This window comes from Pinus tabuliformis, chromosome 5_2 (genome assembly GCF_031772625.1).
Source record: "Pinus tabuliformis cultivar Carrire ecotype Pingquan chromosome 5_2, CPIR1, whole genome shotgun sequence".
Classification (NCBI taxonomy): Eukaryota; Viridiplantae; Streptophyta; class Pinopsida; order Pinales; family Pinaceae; genus Pinus; species Pinus tabuliformis.
This window is the reverse complement of record NC_142306.1, coordinates 373,995,769-374,017,556: the sequence shown is the minus strand read 5'-3', so window position 1 is coordinate 374,017,556 and position 21,788 is coordinate 373,995,769. Positions and strand designations below refer to the sequence as shown.

Genomic DNA, 21,788 nt, shown 5'->3' with positions numbered 1-21,788 from the left:
AGCTATGGATTTCTACCCTAGGCCTCTGCGCACATAGCTGCAGAGCCTTTCTTCTATTCTAAGAATCTTTGCTCTTTTCACTAATTACCCATTACATTCATCATCATCCCCCTTAAAACTACCTTAGACTCTTCTAAGACTCTCCTTTTTATACAATTCCATGGTCCACAGACCATGGGTAGATCTTCTAAAGCTGACACAATTTCCATAAAAGAAAGGCAAAAACCCTTTTTGACACTTTACATCTATGCGCTCTGTGACCACAAATTGCAGAGACTTTACACTTTACATACAAAAACATAGGTTTTATGCCCCAAAGCTTGGGCTTTTAACCCCAAAATTGACCCTAGGGGACCTTGTCCCAACACTAGATGACTTTGTGATAGTCTACTTAGATGACATATTAATTTTCAACAAGTCCTGTGAAGAACATGTCATGCATATCAAGCAAGTATTAGATGTCTTGAAGAAATAACAATTGTTTTTAAAGAGTCGAAATGTGAATTTTGAAAAACTTATTTAGTCTACTTGGGTCATATTGGTTGATGAGGTGAGTTGAAAATAGATCCCTCCAAGTTTGATGCCATTTTGAATTGGCCAAGGCCCAAAATAGTGACAAAGATTGAAGTTTTTTGGGAGAAGCCTAAAATTGGAGAAAGTTTATTGCTAACTTTTCTCCTATCGCAGCTCCATTGCATGCATTGACAAGTGTGAAGCGGGTTTTTCAATGGGAAGGTAAGCCACAAAAATCATTTGATGCATTGAAGGAAAAGATCTGTTCAACTTTTGTACTTGCAATTTCTAACTTGAGATAGTCATTTGAGATACAGACTAATGCAAGTGACTATGCCATGGGTGCAGTCCTAATGCAACATGGTAAGCCCAACTGTTTTCATTTAGAAAATTTTAATGGTGCGGTGATTAACTATCCTACATGTGACAAGGAACTGTAGGCATTGGTGCAAAGTGTGAAAAGGTGGAAACACTACTTGATGGGTAAGGAAACAATCATTCACATGGATCATCAACCATTCCAATACTCGCAATCACAAACAAAGCTGCAGCAAGCAAGGCAATTTCGATGGATGGGATTTCTTCAACAATTCCACTTGGTGATAAGGTATAAGAAAGGTATCTATAACAAGGTTGTTGATATTATTTCTAGACCAATTGTTAGTGCATCCATTATTCTTAAGCATAATTCTGTCATGCATGAGAGCTATGTTGAACAATATGCTTCAGATAGTGATTTTAAAGATGTATATGCGAATTTGTTTCAAAGGAACCAAGTAGAAGAATTGGATTATCATGTGCATGACAACTTATTGTACCATATTGGAAAGATTTGTATTCCATAGCGAGAGGGATTCAAAATCATAATGGAAGCGCATACTTCTCTTATTGCTGGTCATTTTGGTGTAGGTAAGACAATGGCACAATTACATAGGTATTTTTATTATCCTCGTATGCTTGAAAGTGTGTCACGATTTGTAAGAGGATATTCATTATGTGCTGCCAGTAAGCCTAGCAATAGAAAGTTGGGATTTTATACACCACTTCCTTTACCTTCTCGTCCATGGGACAATGTTTCTATGGATTTTGTAGGAGGTATACCTATGTCTAGGAGAGTTCATGATTATCTTTATGTAGTTGTGGATAGGTTCAACAAAATTTGTATTTTGACACCTTGTAAAATGTAGGTTACAACTGAACAAACTATTCAATTATTCTTTCAAAATGTATCGGTGCATTTTGGATTGCCCACATCCATTGTCAGTGATTGAGATTCTTGCTTTGTCAAGAAATTTTGGTCAAGCTTGTGGGGACTCATGGACACCAAATTGAAAAAGAGTACAACATTTCATCTGCAAACAGATGGCCAAACAGAGGTGGTGAAAAGAACGGTGATACATCTTCTTCGTGGGTATTGTAGTAAGCATCCTAAGTTGTGGGATGAACATTCAAACTATATTTAGCATGCTTACAACCGGGCCAAGCATTCATCGAATCAAACATCGCCATTTTACGCATGCTTGGGATACTTTCCCAAATATCCTTTAGATTTTATCTTTGGTAAAGATGTTTCTATTAATGGTCATAGTGACATAGACAAAGCTAAAATATTCATTGAACAAGTTCAATTGGTACATCAAATAGTTCAAGAACAATTAGAGAAGAGTCAAGTCAAGTACAAGACAAGACATGATAAGCATCATGTAGATCACAGTTTCCAAGTCGGTGATGAAGTTTGGCTTCACATTAGCAAAGATAGAGTCTAAGGAGAAGGTAAAAAGATAAAACCAATTCGATATGGTCCATTTAGAATTATGAAAAACATTGGTAATAATGCCTTCATATATGCATATTTATGTAGTTGTTAATATTGAGAATTTAAGATTGCATGGGCCTCCTTTAATTGAAGATCAAGGTGAGAATGCTCAGATTCCTTCAATTGAATATTTCTCTCCTAAATATCTTAAATAATTGCAGTAAGACATTATCCTTGACAGAAAAACGAGGACTTCAAAATGAGGGAACGTGGAGTACCTTCGTGTAGGGCTCAAGGGAACAAATCCAAGCAGAGCCAAATGGATTGAGATCGGAAGGATGAGGGAACTGTATCCTCATCTATTTTTTAACTGAATGTGATATTTTGGGGTCCAAAAGCTTCCAGTGGTGAGGAATGATCTAGTGGATCAAAAAAGTGCTCAAAATTACAAGTTCTCAAATTGGCTTAAAACTAGCGCTAAAGCGTAGATCTCGTTGCCCTGAATCCAACACAACTTGTTTCACTCAAATACGATATCGGATGCTCCTGATATCGCGTTCTGTCCATTTTGGGAAATAATTAAAAAAATGGATTTGGGTTGCAAGGATGCCCAATTAGAAGTCCGTACTATTGACTGGACCATGACATGGCAGGGTGACTGGATCATCATCGGTCAATGGATAGTTGACAAGTCGTAGAATCTGGTGGTTCGAATTTGGTTGAATTTCATTGGTTTAAGAATTGATGTGGTGGCCCAATGAGGGAGTGCCATGTGGGCCAACTAGTGGCTGCCACATGGCCTCCTCATGGTCGACCAAAATTTGTTATAGACCAAAGCGGACCTCCACGGGGTTCGAGCACGAGACCTCTAAACTTCCAACAAAGACCTCCACCAACTCTGTTGTAAAGTTTATTAACCCTTATGGGTGACAAAAACTATTTAAAGTTTATGTGTTGTGCATTTAGGGGCAGGGACCAAGGTTAACCCCTGACCCTGGTCCACCAACCAGGGTCAAGTGCTAACCCCAGCCTGAGACCATACATTAAAACCCATACACCAAAGTTTTTATGGAAACATATATTTCGGCGGAGAAAACCATTCATACACCACCACAAACCTTAATGTATAACCCTAACACCAACCAAACCGCCAATTCAAACTGGAGTCAGGTCAACAACCCCGGTGGGAAATTATACAACTAATTCTGAAATCAACGGCAGGAAGGAGGCCACTTGGCGAGAATGTAGCTGGATATTGGGTCAACCAGCGTAATTAAGGAGGCGATAATTTTCTCCCAGAGCGATGGGAATCTCGCTGGTGCGAGGTGAAATAATCGCTCCACGTGGCTGCGAAAAGTGGAATTTGTAGAACAGATTGCAAGGAAGTGCGAATTGTAGGACAGACAGCAGAAAACTTTATTGGAGCATAAGTCTCATTTTTTTTACCTTTTTTGGAGCAGAAAGACACCAAATAGGGGTTTTTGACTATTTTGGATCTATTGGAGACATTCTTGAAGCATTACATGCACTGTAACTTGATGTAAACAGATTTTTTGAGCATAATGAAAGAGGCCCAACCATTGGAAGCTGGACCAGGAGATGTAGCCTAGGAGGGGTGAACTGCTTCATCATTTGTTATTTTGTGTATACTGTTGTGGTACTGATGTATTCTTTATTTTCTACAAACTGAGTTTTTAAAGCATGTTAATGTGTTAATGAAATTGACATAAGTGTTTAAAAACCCTAATCTTTTCACTTGTAAAATTTGACATAAATCCTCAAGATTTCAAATACAAATCATGTGAAGCCTTGTCCTACAACATTGATGAGGGTGTTCTATTAACCAGATAACATGGTGTATCCACTATCTTTGCTTAGAATTCATGTCCTAACCCAATGCCACTGAGCATGCTCCTTGATTTTTCCATCAACATCATGTTCATCCTTTCTATAACTTCACTTTATCGATGCGTGTATGGATTATTCTTTTACCATGTTGTACAACACTAGTTATAAAACTCTTAGAATTTATTTTCACAAAACTCTCCACCATTATTTGTCCTCAACGCTTTATTATTCTTCTCTATATGATTTTCCATTGGAGTCTTAAATTCTTTAAACCTTTCACAGATTTCATATTTCTTCCTGAGGAAATATATCCATGTATTCCTTGAGAATTCATCTATAAATGAGACATGCTACACAAATTTACCCAAATATGGAACCAACATAGGTCCAAACACATCACTATGCACTAGGTGTAATATTCCTTCTACCCTCTTAGCCCCAGAGGAGAAGCTAACATAATTATGATTCTCGTATACAAGGTGTTCACAAAAATAAGAATCCAAAGAGAAATTATACATACCTTCTACCATACCATTACCATGTAGTATTCAAAGGCCCTTCTCTCCAATATGTCCCAGTCTTTGATGCCACAACATAGTCTTTTCTCCAAATACTACAAGGTTTTCTGCTCCACTCTAAGGAACAACAAAATTGTTACACACATCATTAACATTATTTCCCAATAGATTGTATAGATTTCCGACCTGAACTACCCTCATCAATACTAATGGTCCTCGAACCGAATTACATGTATCTATCTCAAATATTGTTTTTACAACTGCATCATCCATCCTGGTTATAAAAGTTAGATTTTTTTCCAATCTTAAAATGTGAAAAACACCAGGGAGTATTAACTTGACTTTTCTTCATCCTATGATTCTGGTTTCCCTGTTATCACTTAGGAAGATATCACCACCATCATATTTCTCGTACTCTCAAAACCACTCCCTATGGGGAGTCATATGAAAAGATGCACCTAAGTCAATCAACCATGCCTCATGATATACATGTGTACTTGAAGAATCCAAGTGCATGTCCCCACCTTCATCTGAGGTGGTGTTTGCCTTTATAGAAGGAGCATCATCAGGTCCCTTTCTTTTCTTGGTAGTTTTGAATCTACAATATTTTCGGCAGTGCTGTTCTTTTCCACATTTCTAACATACCTTTATAATTTTTCCTAGATATTTAGATTTCCCTCTAGATTTATACCTCCCACTTGAGGAATTTTTTCTATTTCTATTTTGGGAGCATTCTCTTACAGAAAAGGAATCTCCATTCTAGATCTCCATGTTTTTCTGTATCATCTCCTCAGAAAACAAGGATGAGACCATTTCTTCAAATTTCAAGGTAGTTGCATTACTACCTATGTAAATAACCAAACTATCTCATGAGTCTAGTAGAGAACACAACAAATTAGTTCACTTATCTTCATCTAAAATATTAATATAAAAAAATAATAACTGACTTACCACAATATTGAAGGCGTTCAGATGTTCTGGCACTGAGTCTCCATCCTTCATCCTTAGGTTATACAAATTCTTCTGTAGGAATAATTTATTTACGAGGACTTAGACAGATACAAAGTCCCTAACTTATCCCACAAAGATTTTGTTGTAGATTTTCCTGAAACTTTTAGTAATACTAAGTCTGAGACACATAATCGTATTGTGATTCTGTCCCTTCTGATCCAAATTGGTCCAGTCTTCTGTTAGCATTGCCACTGGTTTAGTACCTGGATCCACAATAATCCATTGATCTTTATCCACCAACAAATCCTCCATATTGAGCTTTCACAACTCAAAAATTTGTTTGTTGAAATTTTCGATCTCTATCTTTGCATCTTTCACCATTTCCTTTCACCATAAGAATCAATCTTGTAGATCTCCCACTGTAGAAAGGTATACCACAGGCCCAAGTAAAAACCTATAGCCCCAAAGGTGTCCTCGTGAAGCCAAAAAATGCTCTAATACCAAATGTAGGTTTTAACCATGTACATATAATATTTGCAAACAAATTCTTAAAAATGAGAAATAATAGAAAAGATACAATGGCAATCACATAAAATATACATAGAGATTTCTCCCCTAAAAACTAAAACCAAGAAAACTACATTGATTTTTCATTATGTTCCAATGTTACATTATATACATGTTGTAGCATTCATAAGCCCCAAATCCATTAACCCTAAATTAGAATATAACCATAGTTCCTTTAACTAGATCTACAAAACAATGAGAAAAACCACCATGTGCCTAAAAACCGTAGATGCAAGAGCCCTATAGACCCCCTTGTGACGCCACTGGTTGCGCCCAACACATATGTATTGGACGTGGGACTAGTCATGGAAAGAATATAACACATACCCAACAAGGACATGAGAACCAACAAATTAAAATTGCTATAGAGAAGAACACACAAAGTGATGAGAATGTCAAAGGAGAGAAAGGACGAAACAAACATAACGATTGGTAGTTGGGTTTGAAGAAAATCCATCTCCCTAACCCAACACTAGAGGGGTGGGACAGGCTACATGCCTCTACTTCGCCTCCACATTAGTGTTAAAGGTACATAGTTGGTGATCAAGCAAATTGGCAAACAAATCAACACATGGGGCATTATTTCCATAATGATAAGTCTGGATAGCTACATGCAAGGTTGTGATAGAAAGAAGCCTCTGTCATCACATTGTCAAAAATTATCATCACCTTTACTTAATGCCTTCTCAAACCCCACAAACCCAATCCAAAAAAATTCCAAAACATATACATACATACATATAGACACACACACACACACACAAAGATAGCCATAGATTGGACTAACATGGGATCCACATTTGCTCCACCACACATGGCATGTTGGATGCATTAGATACACAAAATCAAAAGCCTCTTTCAATAGGTAACTTTCTTTCATCTTCACAGGGAATACAATATTGTTGTAGACAGGTGATCGATGAAGGGGATTTCAATGTGTCCAGGAAGCATTAAGTTCCCGGTTTACTTGTAGGGAAAGCTAATTAATTCTGGTTTATTTCCATGGGTTAATGGACAGACCGTTTTTTCCTTCACATTTTCTGGATCTAGTTTTTGTCCTGTGGTTGCAATGTGGGGTTGTTTGCATTCTGTGAGATTCGAAACTAGTAAATGCTCTGATAATATGCACATTGAATACCTCTTGAGTTTGTTGATATTTTCTTTTTAAGGATTCGACATATTAATCGTTGATGCATACTTTTATTTACTATCTAATATATTGTTTATATAATCTTTTATAAATACGTTTTCTATTAATAAAAACTATTGATTTTTCTTCTTGAAAAAATAATAATAATACAACAAATAATATCAATTTTAAATTATTTGATGCATAAATTTTACATATAATATATAAATTAATTATAAAAAAATTAAAATTAAATAAAATAATTTATAAAAAGTAATATTTTAATATTATTATGTTTTCCTATAATCTTTGTTGAAATTGAAATTGAAATTGAAACGACATGACTCAAAATTCTACATATATATTTAAGCCAAACTATATCATCTACAATAAATCATTTTTCGCTTTTCATTTCTCACATTGTTTCAAAATTATGAAAAATATATATTAATTAAATTCTAAGTATTTATTAGTGTGAGTGATTAAAATAAAAGTCACATAAAGTATAATAAGAAATTTTGCTCTACAACATTTTAGATCACAATTAAATATTAATTTAATTTATAAAATATACTTATAATGCATATTTTAAATCACTATTAAATATTAATTTAGCTTATATTTATATAGTTATAATGTGTATTTTTGCTAAGGTCTCGACCCAACCCCGACACAGGCTAGGGTTTAGTTTTTTCCTGCAGGTCCCTGGTGCTACCCTCCACTCAACCTAGACTAGCACCCTCCACACCTGGCGTCGTCACCTATACGTCGTTACTTGCTCCCTCGTTTCTTGTTCTCTGCATAGGGCATATTCCTGTGACCACATCATGCCCACACCTATAGCCTTCGCAACAGTCGGTCTCCTACAATGACGGTTAGCTCGGTTTTCAGCGGCAGCTAGTGTTAACTCCCAGAGAAGTCATGGACCCGGATCTCGTGGATTACTCGGAGGACCCTCTCGAAGGTGCCTCCATTTGGACTACCCCTCATTCTATTTTGGAAGGCTTTTTTCCGTTCAGCCGCGACCTGACAAAGGCCATCACTCCTCTTCCTGCGATTACAGGTCCCTCTTGCTCAATGATCTCCATCCCCGTTGTTCCTCCTTTCTCGCCACCATTCGCCACGCCCCCTCCGTCGCCGACATCCCTGCAATTTTTGGCTTGTTGCATTGGCCCTGATCTCGCCACCTGCTCTTCTGGTGGCCCTCCCCTTCAGTCATCTGCTGGATCCCACTACCCTTCTATTGCATCCCTCGACGACCCTCTGCCTTCCTCTCATGGACTAACCCCCTCTACTCTGATATCCCATCCCTTATCAGGCAATTTCACAAATGTCCCGCCCCCCCCTTTCAGACTCTTTCCCCTCTGGACCTGACCTAAATCCCTCTAACCCTAACCCTAATTACCTGCCCCACAGTGGACCTCAGGAGGGCGGCACTGACACGGGACAGAGGCCAGAAAGTGACAGAAGTGTGTTAAAACTAGGACACAGGACATCATCATCAGCTTGGAGGAAGACATTCAGTGGGGAGAAGCCATGGACACCGCCGAACGAGTCCTGGTGGGCAGAGTTCGGGCAGAAATTACACGGCGGCTAGGTTAAAATAGTGGGTGGCTGAAATTTGGGGACAACACTTGGCCGAGTTACCATTTGTACAAACCTTCGTTCGCGGCTGGTTTGCTTTGCGATTTTCTCAGGCCAAGCATACGAACTGGGTCTTGTCATCATTTTGGCATTTAGAGCAGGCCCTTATGCTGCTAAGGAGATGGAGCCCCCTTTTCTATCTAGAGAAGGAACAATTTGGGGCTGGGCCTCTATGGGTTCGTCTCCCAGGCCTACCACTGCAATTCTGGTCTGAGGAAATATTTAGACGCATTGGGAACTCTCTCGACACCTATCTGGAATTCGACAAGTCATACCTCTCCATAGGAATCATGGCCTATGCAAGGATCCTAGTGCATATTGACATCCGAGAAGGACTACAAGAGAAAGTGGTTGTGCAATGGAGGAATTTCACTCGAATTCAGATCTTGGATTATGAAGGGGTACCATTTAGGTGCAGGCGCTACTACAAAGTGGTTCATCTCTTCAAGGACTTCCCCCTAAATGGGAAAGCGAGGAATGGGAGCAAAGGACAGTCTATTCCTACCAAAAATCCACAGACAACTACAAGGCACCCTTCGCATGAAGCAGCAGAGCACACCGACCCTGAAGCAGCTAAGCATTCCCCGGCCTTGGAGACCCCGAAGAATCATGGGAAAGCATCACTTCGGCCACCCTCTCCTCCTCTGACTAGGTCAAGGGCGGTTGTTGAAGCTGCGCTATCTTTAGGTATGTCCTCCTCTGAACCTTGCTCAATAATTTTCTCTCATTTATCTGATTGCATGGATATCTATATGGGGTCGCATCAGAGCTCTAGTTTTTTATCAAGCCCCCCCCCATTACCCTTGCTTGCCCTTTGCATCCCCCTCCTCCTACATTCTCTGATACCCCCCCATCCTTCCTGAAGGCTATCCCACCTGCATCCTTAGACTCTAATCATGGAACTCTTCCCCACAAATACCAACTTTGTTCTCTTTCTGGATCTCAGGCCCTGGACTCCATAAGCATTGGATTGGTATCTACCCCCATCCCTCCGAAGCCTCCCATAGGTCGACCATCCTCCCTCTCTAAAGCCAAGCAGCAGGCAGGGGAGGAGATTGTTACAGGGTATCAACTCACTATAGATCGGGTACTTAGAGCTCAGAATACCCTGGACTCCCCCCCCCCCCCATGAAGATCCTCTCCTTCAACTGTCGAGGGATGGCTAGCCCTGAGAAAAAACTAGCCTTGCGAAACCTACTTAAGTTTGAACTCATTGATGTTTTATTCCTTCAAGAAACCCTAGGACTTGCTGATGCCATATCTCACACCCTCGAATCCATGCTTTCAGGGTGGTCCTTCCAAGCACTCAATGTTAATGGCCATTCTGGAGGCATAGCCTTGGGCTACAATCCTCGTTCCATCAAGTTGTGCAACATTTGGGGAGGCTTTGGACATCTAGGGGTTGACATCTTCTCATCCGACCTGGGAACAGACCTCAGGCTATTAAACGTTTATGGACCTTGTCATCACCGAGAAGTGTTTTGGGAGCGTCTCTTGACCTCCAACATCCTGCAACATGACAACATTATCCTAGGTGGAGACCTTAACTTCTCTATGGGTTTCTCAGAGTCTTAGGGTCATCATGCCCAGGTCGACCCCCTCTCTGACTTCTTTGAACATATCTTGGAGAACCATAGCTTTATTGATATCCCCTCTGCTAAGATCCTTCCTACTTGGAGAAACAGAAGGATTGGAGAGGACAGTCTTGCGAGAAGGCTTGATCATTTCCTCATCAAGGAACGATTACAGGAGTTGGGCCTCATCTTCAGACAATGGGTTGGATCAGGTGGGTTATCAGACCATCTGCCGATTTTTCTTGACATCAGGGGAAGAACAAGTAAACCCAGAGCCCCTTTTAAATTCAATACCACCTGGTTGAAGGATGCCTCCTATACTCAGATGGTATCGGATTTTTGGAAGGCCCACCCCCCTGAAGCTGGAGGGAACATAACAGAAGGTTTTGTCAGCAACTTGAGAGAGCTGAAAAGATTATCAAAAATTTGGGCACACAACAAGAGAGAGATGGAAGCACAGACCCTTAGTGAAATCGAATCAGAGATTGCTGCTCTGGAGGACGAGCAAGGAGGGGTCTTCATATCCAGAGAGCAAAAGGATAAGCTCTCAGAGTTAATATCAAAAAGGGGGGGAATTCTTAAAGATAGAGAAGAAACTTGGAGACTACGAAGCAGAGCAATTTGGCTGATGGAGGGAGATGACAACACCAAATTTTTTCACAAATTTGCCAATGGACGCAAGGCTATCAATACTATTTGGCAACTGACAAATGAGTAGGGGGAGGAGGTACATACCTTCCAACAACTAGCCTCATTGGCAACATCACACTTCAAGCAGATCTATCAAGATCCCCTCAACGCCACCCTTTCCAAGGTCATCAGAGTGACACAGCTCTTCCCCTGGTTTGTAGATCAGGACAATGTTATGGAGTTGAATAGGGAAGTCACTATAGGGAAACTTGAGGCAACTCTGAAATGGTTTAAGCGAGATAAAAGCCTTGGACCAGATGGCTGGTCGGTGGAGTTTTACACAACTTTCTTTGAAATTCTTGGAGAAGACCTACTCAAGGTCATAGAAGAATGCAGGACATCGGGTCATATGCATGGGGCCATCAATTCCACCTTCATCGCCCTCATTCCCAAATCAGACAATCCGACCTCTTTCGATCACTTTCGCCCCATCTCCCTTTGCAATTGTATTTATAAAATCATTGCAAATCGACTCCACCCCATCCTCTCCACCCACATCTCCCCTAAACAATTTGTTTTTCTTCAAGACCTTCAAATTCATGAAGCAGTTGGTACTACACAAGAAGTGATGCACTCTATCCAGTCTAAGAAGATCAAAGGCATGATCATCAAGGCTGACCTCTCAAAGGCTTTTGATCGGGTAAGCTGGCTATATCTCCATATGCTCCTAACTCATCTTGGCTTCCCATATGAGTTTATTAAATGGATCATGTGTTGCATCAAAAACATATAGTGTTTTGATAAATGGAGCAACTTCACCTTTCTTTCACTCTGAAAGAGGCCTCGGACAAGGGTGCCCCCTATCCCTTTTTCTTTTTCTACTAGTCATGGAGGGACTCAGTAGACTTATTAAGGATATGCATCTCAGAGGCAGACTCATGGGTATCAAGATTAATGACAGTTTTATTATTACTCACTTACTCTTTGTGGATGATGTGTTGATATTCCTAAATGGTGGCATTGGGGACCTGACTACCCTACAAAATACCATCCTCCTTTTCCAATCTGCAACTGGTATGGTCATAAAAAACTCTAAATCCACCATCACTACTTCTGCTTGCACCCCTCATGAGATCCAGTTTGCACTCCACCGGTTCCATTTTTCCCTACTTCAGTTGGAGGATGGTCTAAGGTATCTAGGCTACAGGCTAAAGCCACATGGATATAAAATAGCTGACTGGACATGGCTTATATCTAAGCTAGAAAGAAGACTCAATATCTGGTACCATAAGTATCTTTCCAGGGCTGGAAGACTTGTCCTTATCAAAGTAGTTCTTGAAGCCACCCCAGTGTATGGGATGTCCCTAGCTTAGATACCTAGGGGAATCCTCACTAGAATACAAAATCTCTATTGTAGGTTCCTCTAGAAAGGCAAACAATCTAGGAAGATCTTTGCATGGGAAAATGGGACCTGCTTACTCTCCCTAAGAAATGGGGAGGTTGGGATATTAAAAAATTGGATGACTTCTCATCCTCCCTGGCGATGATCTTGACCAAGCTAGGATGGCAACTGATCTCGACCAATAGCCTTTGGACGAAAGTGGCTACTTCCAAGTACATTGCACCCCTTAACCTGATGTGCTGGCTTAGACAAACAAGCTTGAATAAATCTAGAATTTCAATCATATGGAAAGCAGTGCTACAGTCACTGCCTCTCATCCGGATGGACTTACTTGGAGAATTCAAGATGGTGCATTTGTCCATATCAGACTGGACCCATGGATAGGGTGTGGTAATGCCCATGTTCTCCCTGATGAACTGAAGCTCCACCTTGCCAACTCGGGCATTACACACATCCACCACATTGCTGACATGGAGCATCCACTTTTCTTCACCAAGCCTGGAAATCAGCGGACAGATTGCATATCCCACATCAGTGGCATCAACAGTGGATTGACTACACAACGGCCTTATCTGAATCTCACATCAGAATCATTGAGGGGGAGGACGAAATCATATGGGCGCATGCAAAAAATGGACGATACTCTCCCAAAGAGGGTTACCTCTGTTTAGCCAGCAACCATAGACCACAGCCTATAGATTCATGGTGGAAAGGCATGTGGAAGCTCAAAGCTCCCCCAAGAACCAGAGTTTTTATGTGGTCAATATTAAAAAACAAGACCCCCACAGGTGACAATCTGAACAAGAGAGGTATGCAAGGACCATATTGGTGCAGCTTATGTAAGGATAACATAGAATCTGTGGACCACCTTTTCCTCACCTGCCCTATCACTATTGATCTCTGGGTATCTGTTCTCCCAAATATCCCTACTCAGTGTACATGGCAGGGTTAGACTGCCAGAGATGCTTGGACTACATGGTGGTCTGCGACAGCCACGGCTAAGGCCAGAAACCTTCCCCTCCTCATCTGCTGGGAAATTTGGATTGCTCGAAACCATCTCATCTTTAAGGATACTGCTCCCCATTGGCCCTCCATCTCTGCTCGACTCCTGGCTGATTATAAAAACATTCCTGATGACAATGAAAACCCTCCTCCCAGGCATATAGTCCCAGAAACCATTGACCACACCCAGCCATGGGCATTCTTTGATGGATCTGCCCAAGAAGCAGGATGTTGGGGGGGGGGGGTGCCATTCTTCATATGTCAGACTCCCATCACTTCAAAATTCAAATGGGGCTTGGAGGGGGCACAAACAATTATGCAAAGCTCATCACTGCCAAAAATATCATTCAATTTGCATTAGAAAAATAATGCAGCAAGCTTCAACTATTTGGGGACTCAAAAATAGTGTGCAATTGGATTAATAGAGCATCAATCTGTCATGCATATACATTGAGGCCTATCCTGGATGAGGCCCATAGACTTATCTCTTTATTTGACAACTTTGTATGTCGTCATATATACAGGGAACGCAACATACTTGCCAATTTCATATCCAATGAGGCAGTGGTTAGGCCACGTGATTCATGGTTGATCTAGGAGCTAAGGGAGGAAGCTCATTACCAATACTATCACCAACCATTTATGGACCAGATCGTATAGGCTCAGCAGGAGCTTGCACTTTTTGTCATATGTTAATATTATCATGTTTATATTTTTATTAGTTGTACTTATAGACAGACATTCTCTCTGAGCAGAGTATATTTTGATAAAATAATATGAACTTTACAGAGGACAGAGCCTCCCTGTGTGGAGAGTTGATTATATTTTTTGTTATACTTCTATGGACAGGCACTCAGCCTCATATATAGTATATGCAGACAACATCTACAATATGTAATTTTCCTTAATATAATGAAAATTACGATTTTTTCCAAGGGAAAAAAAAAGTTATAATGTGTATTTTAAAAATTAGTTATTTTAGGGAGAGGGTCTCTACAACTTAGTATAGGAAGATATGTATGGGTAATTTAATTATGTCAATAATTTTTAAATTTATACTATATTACACCAAGGAAAAAAAATATGGAGAGAAAATAAACAACTAAACATAATTAAATGTTAGTTTCAACCAAACAAAAATAAATTTATAAATAATAAACATATAAAATATAATTTATTAATCACTCACTCATGACCATCATCACTAGATGAATTCCTTGGACACTAGTAGGTGGGAGCAAGACAAGCTGATACTGGTTTGTTCTTTTTATAGTTCATATTGTGCAACCTATCTCTGCAATCATGTCAATTGGTGAATTGGTGACATGAATATGCTCATTATGGATTTTATTGTGTTTTTTTCTTCTTTTTTTCACCATTGTACCACAATATTACTTAGTAAGAATTTTGAGGAGAAAACATAGTGCACACAAAACTATTGGTATATTACATTCAAAGCCAAATTACAAGCCACATAAATAGTGCTCATGAGATCCAACATATTCCAAACAAGAAATTGTTTGTTAAGAAAATATCTCAACAAAACTCTCACAGACAAAGAATTTATGTGTCCACCAGTCCATGTGTTATGGCGGCCCTTTTCACTGTAAAACTCTCTAGTCAGGGTTGACAACAATCATACAAAATCACAACAACAAATAAGCAACACTCTTACCAACACACCTGCACTAATCTATGTACAAAAAATAAAATCTCAGCTATCTTCCATATCTCTGGGCCCTCCCTTGAGGGAGTCAAGCCCATATGGACTTTGATACCAAGTAAGAATTTTGAGGAAAAAACATAGTGCACAGAAAACTATTGGTATATTACATTCAAAGCCAAATTACCAGCGATATAAATAGTGCTCATAAGATCCAATACATTCCAAACAAGGAATTGCTTGTTGAAAAAGTTTCTCAACAAAACTTATCAACCAACCAACTAATTTTACCTATTTAATAATGTAATTATTATTTTCAAATTACATTTTAGTAAAATCTTGTAATCAATTGAGTAATGTCAAAAATCCTTTCTTTTTCGAACAAATTTACAAAATTAAGGCTAAACCATTATAATTGCGTAAGATTTCTAACTATAACGTAGTGAATACTTTTACTGCTTTTTAAAATGAATATTTTAACTTAGTACCACCAAATTACAGTTAAAGCATTCACTAGATTACGCAGGGTTAAGATGCTCAAGACTGTATAAACCTCTCTGGTCTATTAGATAATAAAACCCATATTCTTTCTCCCAATTATTTTAATGCTACTTACTTACTCATTTTATAACAAATAATCTTCTCAATTGATACCTCTTTCACAGAAAACATGGCAAACAGTACGAAGACATACAAATAGTGTAACTTACGAAGATTTTAACCAATTTAGTTTACTACATATTCCAATTTCCTACTGAGATGAACTGCCATGAAATCTTCCACCACAGTTTTCGAGCTACCAACCATGGCACTGTGTATTGAACATGTTCTTGTACTTTCAAGCATAGTTACCGAGTGCCGTTTTGGGTCAAAAAGGGAAAATTAGCAGGTACCATTTGATTGCAGTATTTTTTGGTTGGAAAAAAAATTATATTGTGAAATATGAAAAATAATAGTTTTTACATAAAAGATTATAACAATTTTATATTAATTTTTTTTAAATATAGACAAAAGGGTAGTTAAATAACAAATAGTTTCTTATTAAAAAATAAATTGCTGGTGAGGGGAAAATATTATATTAAAATTAAAAAGAACAATAGTTTTGACATTAAAAAGTTAGAGTTAAATAACAACAAATGTTTTATTAAAAATTATAAGTTTTTAAAAAATATAAGTCTTAAGTAAAATATTGTAAAAAGATAAATTTTATATAAAACTTTTGCTCTTCTAACTTTAAATAAATATGGGTTTTTATTAAAATATTGTATAGAAAAATAAGTTTTATATTTTAAAAATAAAAAATTTAAAACTCAATTTTTTTAGTTGTTCTAATTTTTTTTTGGGGATGATAGCGATTATGGACTATAGTGAATAAGGTCTACAATAAAATAAAGTATTCATAGTGTGAAATTTAATTAGAGGAGCTTATTTTATTGGATGATAGCAATTATGGACTATAGCGAATAGGGTCCACTGCAAAATAAAGTATTATTGGTGTGAAATTTAATTAGAGAGGTTTATTTTCTGTGGTCCAAGTAAAGGATAATCTACACGCATTTATTGTTAAATAAATTTGGATTTGATAGATATAGTGGTTAAGGCGTAAATTTTCTAATATGTGGAGTTTACTTGAAATCTACTTTTAATGTCTAGTATCTCATTTTTTACATACTTTTGAACAATATATGATGATCCATCATTTTTTTAGAAAATAAAAATAATTCATACCTAATCTTTTTTTATTGAACTTAATAATATATAATATCAATTTTTACTATTGTTTTTCTAATTTAGGATTTAGGAATTACTTTGTAATTGGTTTTTGAGCTTTAATCTCTATTTTTTTTATTTGACTAGGTCAAATTACATAAAACTTTAAAAATTAAAAATTATTAATATTAATATATTAAACCAACCCAGATCCATCTTAACTCTGGACCAAGAGTCTAGAGGGACCAAATATTTTGAGGTGCAAACCCTTCCTCAAGTTTTGCACTAAAAAGGAGGTCTGCACCTTGAGAGATTTGATCCCTCTTGGTGCTTGATAGATCCACAATTAAGATGGATCTAAACTAGTAAGTATAACATTAAAAAATATAACTTATTTTATTTTTATATTTTTACTATATGTATTTTTAAACTTTATATAAATTAAATAATTAGTAAATGTCAATAGACATCCATTCATCATAGACAACACATTACTTATTTCATTTAATACATCTCATATTGTTAAAATTTAAAAAGTCATAAAAATCAACTAAATTATATCTTTATTTTAAATAGAGGTATCTTTGTTGTCCTCGTAAACAAATCATGAACATACAACATGGGAAATCACGAACAAACAACATGATAGGGCATATAGAAGAATTGGTCCAAGGGGGCACTGAGTAGAGCATGGGCATGGCCAGACAGCATGGGAAATCATGAACAAACAACATGATAGGGCACAGAGAAGAATTGATCCAAGGGGACAGCGAGTAGAGCATAGGCATGAACAAAAAGCATGGGAAATCATGAACAAACAACATGACAGAGCGCAAAGAAGAATTTGTCCAAGGGGGTAGCGAGTAGAGCATAGAAGGAAGGACCATGGGTTGGGTGAAGAGTTGGATCATAATCTAGGGCTCTCACCTGGCAAGGTTGACTTACCACCATATTTTGATGTTTCCCTCCTCCTGGAACAATTGAGCCAAAATCACCATGATGACATAAATGTTGTAATAGGATTCATGAAGGACCTGCAACGCAACCAAAGACATATGCAAGATCATCTCGCTAAACTGCAGAGGAGCTAAAGGAGGATATATGAAAAAATGGAGTGTTTGGAAGGGAGGTTGGCACACATGGAAAAAGCACATACATTATGACTTCAAACCGCCAACATCTCCTAGCAATGGACTGGAGAATCCATCTCCGATCGACTCCTCAGATCCTTAATGGATGTGAGGTTGCATTCTCATTTTCGATGTGTTTTGGTTTCATTGATCTTTCTGGTTTTTTATACTTTGTTCTAGCATTTTGCTATCTGTTTCTATTATTCCCTTTTCGACAACAAATCTGATATGAGTGAGGTCGAAATTTTGAAAATTTTGTTACAATGATGTAAATTTGCTTAAAATCAATAAAATCCTTAGAATTATATATATATATATATATATATATATATATATATATATATATATTGAAATTCTTAACCATGAAGAATTATCCCCACTTTATAATGAAGATTTTTAATTAGTGAATAAGCTTTGTTGCAATATAACGAGCTGATACCATGGCTTATCAATACCACAATATATCTAAAAAACCATAACTCAATTCATATGACACTTATTCATATAATATTTTGTTATTAATTAATTTAAGCATAAAAACAAAAATACAATAACTACTTTAAAAATAAATCTTAACCTTTAATTTATATATATTAATGATAAATATTTTATAGATATTAAATTTCTATTTTAACTATTAATAATAAAATTAAATTCTTAAAATTTTATTCTAAAATATACTATAATTTAATTTAATTTAATGATATATATAAAATAACATAACAAAATTATATATATATATAAAATAAAATAAAATAACATAACATTCATACTGATCATAACAAAATGGGGGCACACACTCCGCGTCAAACAGTAAATTCCACATGTAAGACTAGTGTATAATATTGTTTCGAGATGTAAGATTAGTGTATATCATTATATTCTTCATAATCAATGCAAATGTGTAAAATATATTGAATTCTAATTAAAATAATATATTGTTATTTGAAAGGTTTTATGTACACGTGAATTTAATACTAAAAATTAATCTCTATAAATTTTATAGCTTAAATGTAACATTCTGATGAGTTTTAAACAGATTAACAAAACTAATCAAATATATATACACAAATAATAATATTAATAAAGAAAAGGTTAGATACGGCTTATGATTTGTCAGACTCTTTTCGCCATTTAGTTATTGCTTGCTGTCATAAATGTCGTTTCTGGCTATGCAAGTGTCTATTGAAAGCGATGTGAAGTATAGCTGTCATAAATGTCGTTTCTGGCCATGCAAGTGTCTATTGAAAGATGTGAGGTTTTGAAACGTGTCTGTGTTGTGTTATTACATAGTGATGAAAAAAAAATTGTGATAGAAAAATCTAGGACTGCAATAATTATAATGGACGTAAAATATTATGTTACATCAAAGAGTTTAATTTAATTTGTGATTATGGGATAAAACATATTTAAGAGTAGTTATTAAAAGAAAACCAAGGGTGTTATTGTCACAGTGGAGGACAAGGTCACATCACTTCAGACTAGTAGGTGGAAAAGTTTGAGAAAAGAAAATTTGCATTTTCATGGTGGAGTCTGAGTAGGTGGAAAAGTTTGAGAAAAGAGAACTTGCATTTTCGTGATAGAGATTGAATGACATTTTGTCATGGAGTGTGCAGCCTACTAAGATATGTACTGCAGTCATTGAAAACAATCTAAATATTGACAACATACACCATTTACTAAAATATATACTGCAGTCATTGAAAACAATCTAAATATTGACAACATACACCATTTATTTGATAAAAATAAGACCAATCAAATTACTAACCTAAACTACTAGTCAAATTTCATAACAGAAAATCCGACATAAAAAATAATATAAAAATAAGTTAAAATTATTATTTTCGAGCTCCCTTAAGCTATGCAGCCTCATAGACATCATTAAAATCATTCTTTCATTCATTCAAATTTTTAATTAAAAATATCAAATTGTCGCCCATTACCATACAGAAGTTTTCCTGGAGCTCTTCGTTATAGAGTTGGATAGGTGGTCAAATTCGTCTATGACAGCGACATTAGTGGAGTGATGCCGTGAGAGAGCAACTATACAGGAGTCGTGAAATGCAAGCAAAGCAGGAGGTGTGTACGCCATTGTATTGTTACATAGCAAAAAAAAATTGCATTGCCAATCAGATCAGTTGGGGATCCATGGCCACCATTGGAAGTCTGTTGTATTTAATGCTCTGCCTTCTTCTACTGGATTATGTTCTCTGCTCTTCTAACATTTCAGTTTTGGTAATTATATTCAATACTTCAAAAAATAGTCCAATATCACAACATCATTCAATTCCAGTGATGGATCTGTTACATAAATTGCTTGATTCATGCCAAGCCATTTACTGTCAGTAGAATGTCAGTGAATTAATTCTAATACTGTTGTTGCTGTTAGTGGAGTGCAGGAGGACTGTAGCAGTGGGTGCGAGTCCGAATTCTGCAGCGGTCTGTCTCGTTATCTTTAATTTTTAGAGATTGGAATGTGGAATGGAATACTAGATTTTGTGTTGAAGTGTGATTATTGATGTTTAAGGGATTAGTTTAACACATTAATGTTAATCTTTTTTGGGTATTCTTTTGTGGGTTTGTTTATTAGAGATTCATCTACATTTGTGGATCAACATTTCTTCCATTTTCAACCAGATTTTCCTTATCCCTAATTTTGATTTTCTTAAAGATTTAAAGAAGCTCTGGAATATTTTTGTTAGTTAAATTGCTGTTAAGTTTCTGGCTAATTTTTTTTATATAGATGTCCTGCTTTTCATAAGTATAATTTCACACATTCTTTCCATTTCAGGGAAGGTCTTACTTCAAAAAAAATGTGACTATTGATGTATTTTAATTGCAGAGGCTCCAATTCTAAGGTACGGCCGATACTGCGGAGTGTTTTACACGGGATGCCATGAAGAAGCTCCCTGTGATGGGCTGGACAGCTGCTGCAAAGATCACGACTATTGCATTACACGCTCTGGCAGTTATCTCAACGTCCAGTGCAATCAGAAATTGCTGGACTGCCTCAGCGCTTACGTTACTTCTGCACAACCTCAGTTCGCAGGGGCCACCTGTAGCAGCCAGACGGTGGTGAATACCATCGAGTTTGCGATAGAGGCAGGTGTGTGGATCGGAAGAAGGATTCCGGAACCAGATCTCCAAATCTCCTCTGCCTGCAGAGGTTTTCATGGGCCCTAATAAAACTCGTAGCTTCACATATAATTTCAGAGTTGGTATTGTTGTTTGAAGCCTACTGCCCCAAATTTTTAGATGATAGCAGCCATGGATATTAAACACTGTGGGGAGTCGAGAAGGACATGGAGATGGAGATGTTCTTTCGGCCTTTCAAATTAAAACCCTACTTTTCTGGAGTAGAATGGTAGTAAATCTGTTAGCGATAAGATGAGAAATGACAAGGGCAAGTAACCATTATTATGAGTTCTGACGTTGGCAAGGTCGTCCAGTAGTTGGACCTAAAAGTTTATTCTTCTTTACCATACAAATTGTACTTTCTGTAAACTCTCGTTCATTGGTGAAAGAGCCCTCGTTCGTTGAGATAGCTAACGAGGACTTCCAACTGGGTTATATCTTCGGACTTCTGTACATTTCTTGGATTCGGTGAAATGCAATGATTTCGTTACATTTTATGTATTTTTATTTACAAATTATAATTAGGACTTCCCACTGGGTTTTATCTTCGGACTTTTGTACATTTCTTGGATTCGGTGAAATGCAATGATTTCGTTGCATTTTATGTTTTTTG

General features: G+C 37.2%; 1 protein-coding gene across 2 annotated transcripts; it reads left to right on the top strand.

Moving 5' to 3' along the window:
• The first annotated feature begins 20,038 nt into the window (after positions 1 to 20,038).
• On the top strand, positions 20,039 to 21,576 carry LOC149159011 (phospholipase A2-alpha-like). Of its 2 annotated transcripts, none has more exons than XM_089433426.1 (3): positions 20,039 to 20,119; positions 20,440 to 20,479; positions 20,883 to 21,576. In XM_089433426.1, exons 1-3 carry the CDS (start codon positions 20,102 to 20,104, stop codon positions 21,221 to 21,223), a joined length of 399 nt encoding a protein of 132 aa, XP_089289552.1. In that variant the 5' UTR covers positions 20,039 to 20,101; the 3' UTR covers positions 21,224 to 21,576. The 2 variants fall into 2 exon arrangements, with proteins under 2 accessions (XP_089289552.1, XP_089289551.1); XM_089433425.1 differs by lacking the exon at positions 20,039 to 20,119 and adding an exon at positions 20,126 to 20,275 and having other exon boundaries at positions 20,430 to 20,479.
• Positions 21,577 to 21,788: the final 212 nt, after the last annotated feature.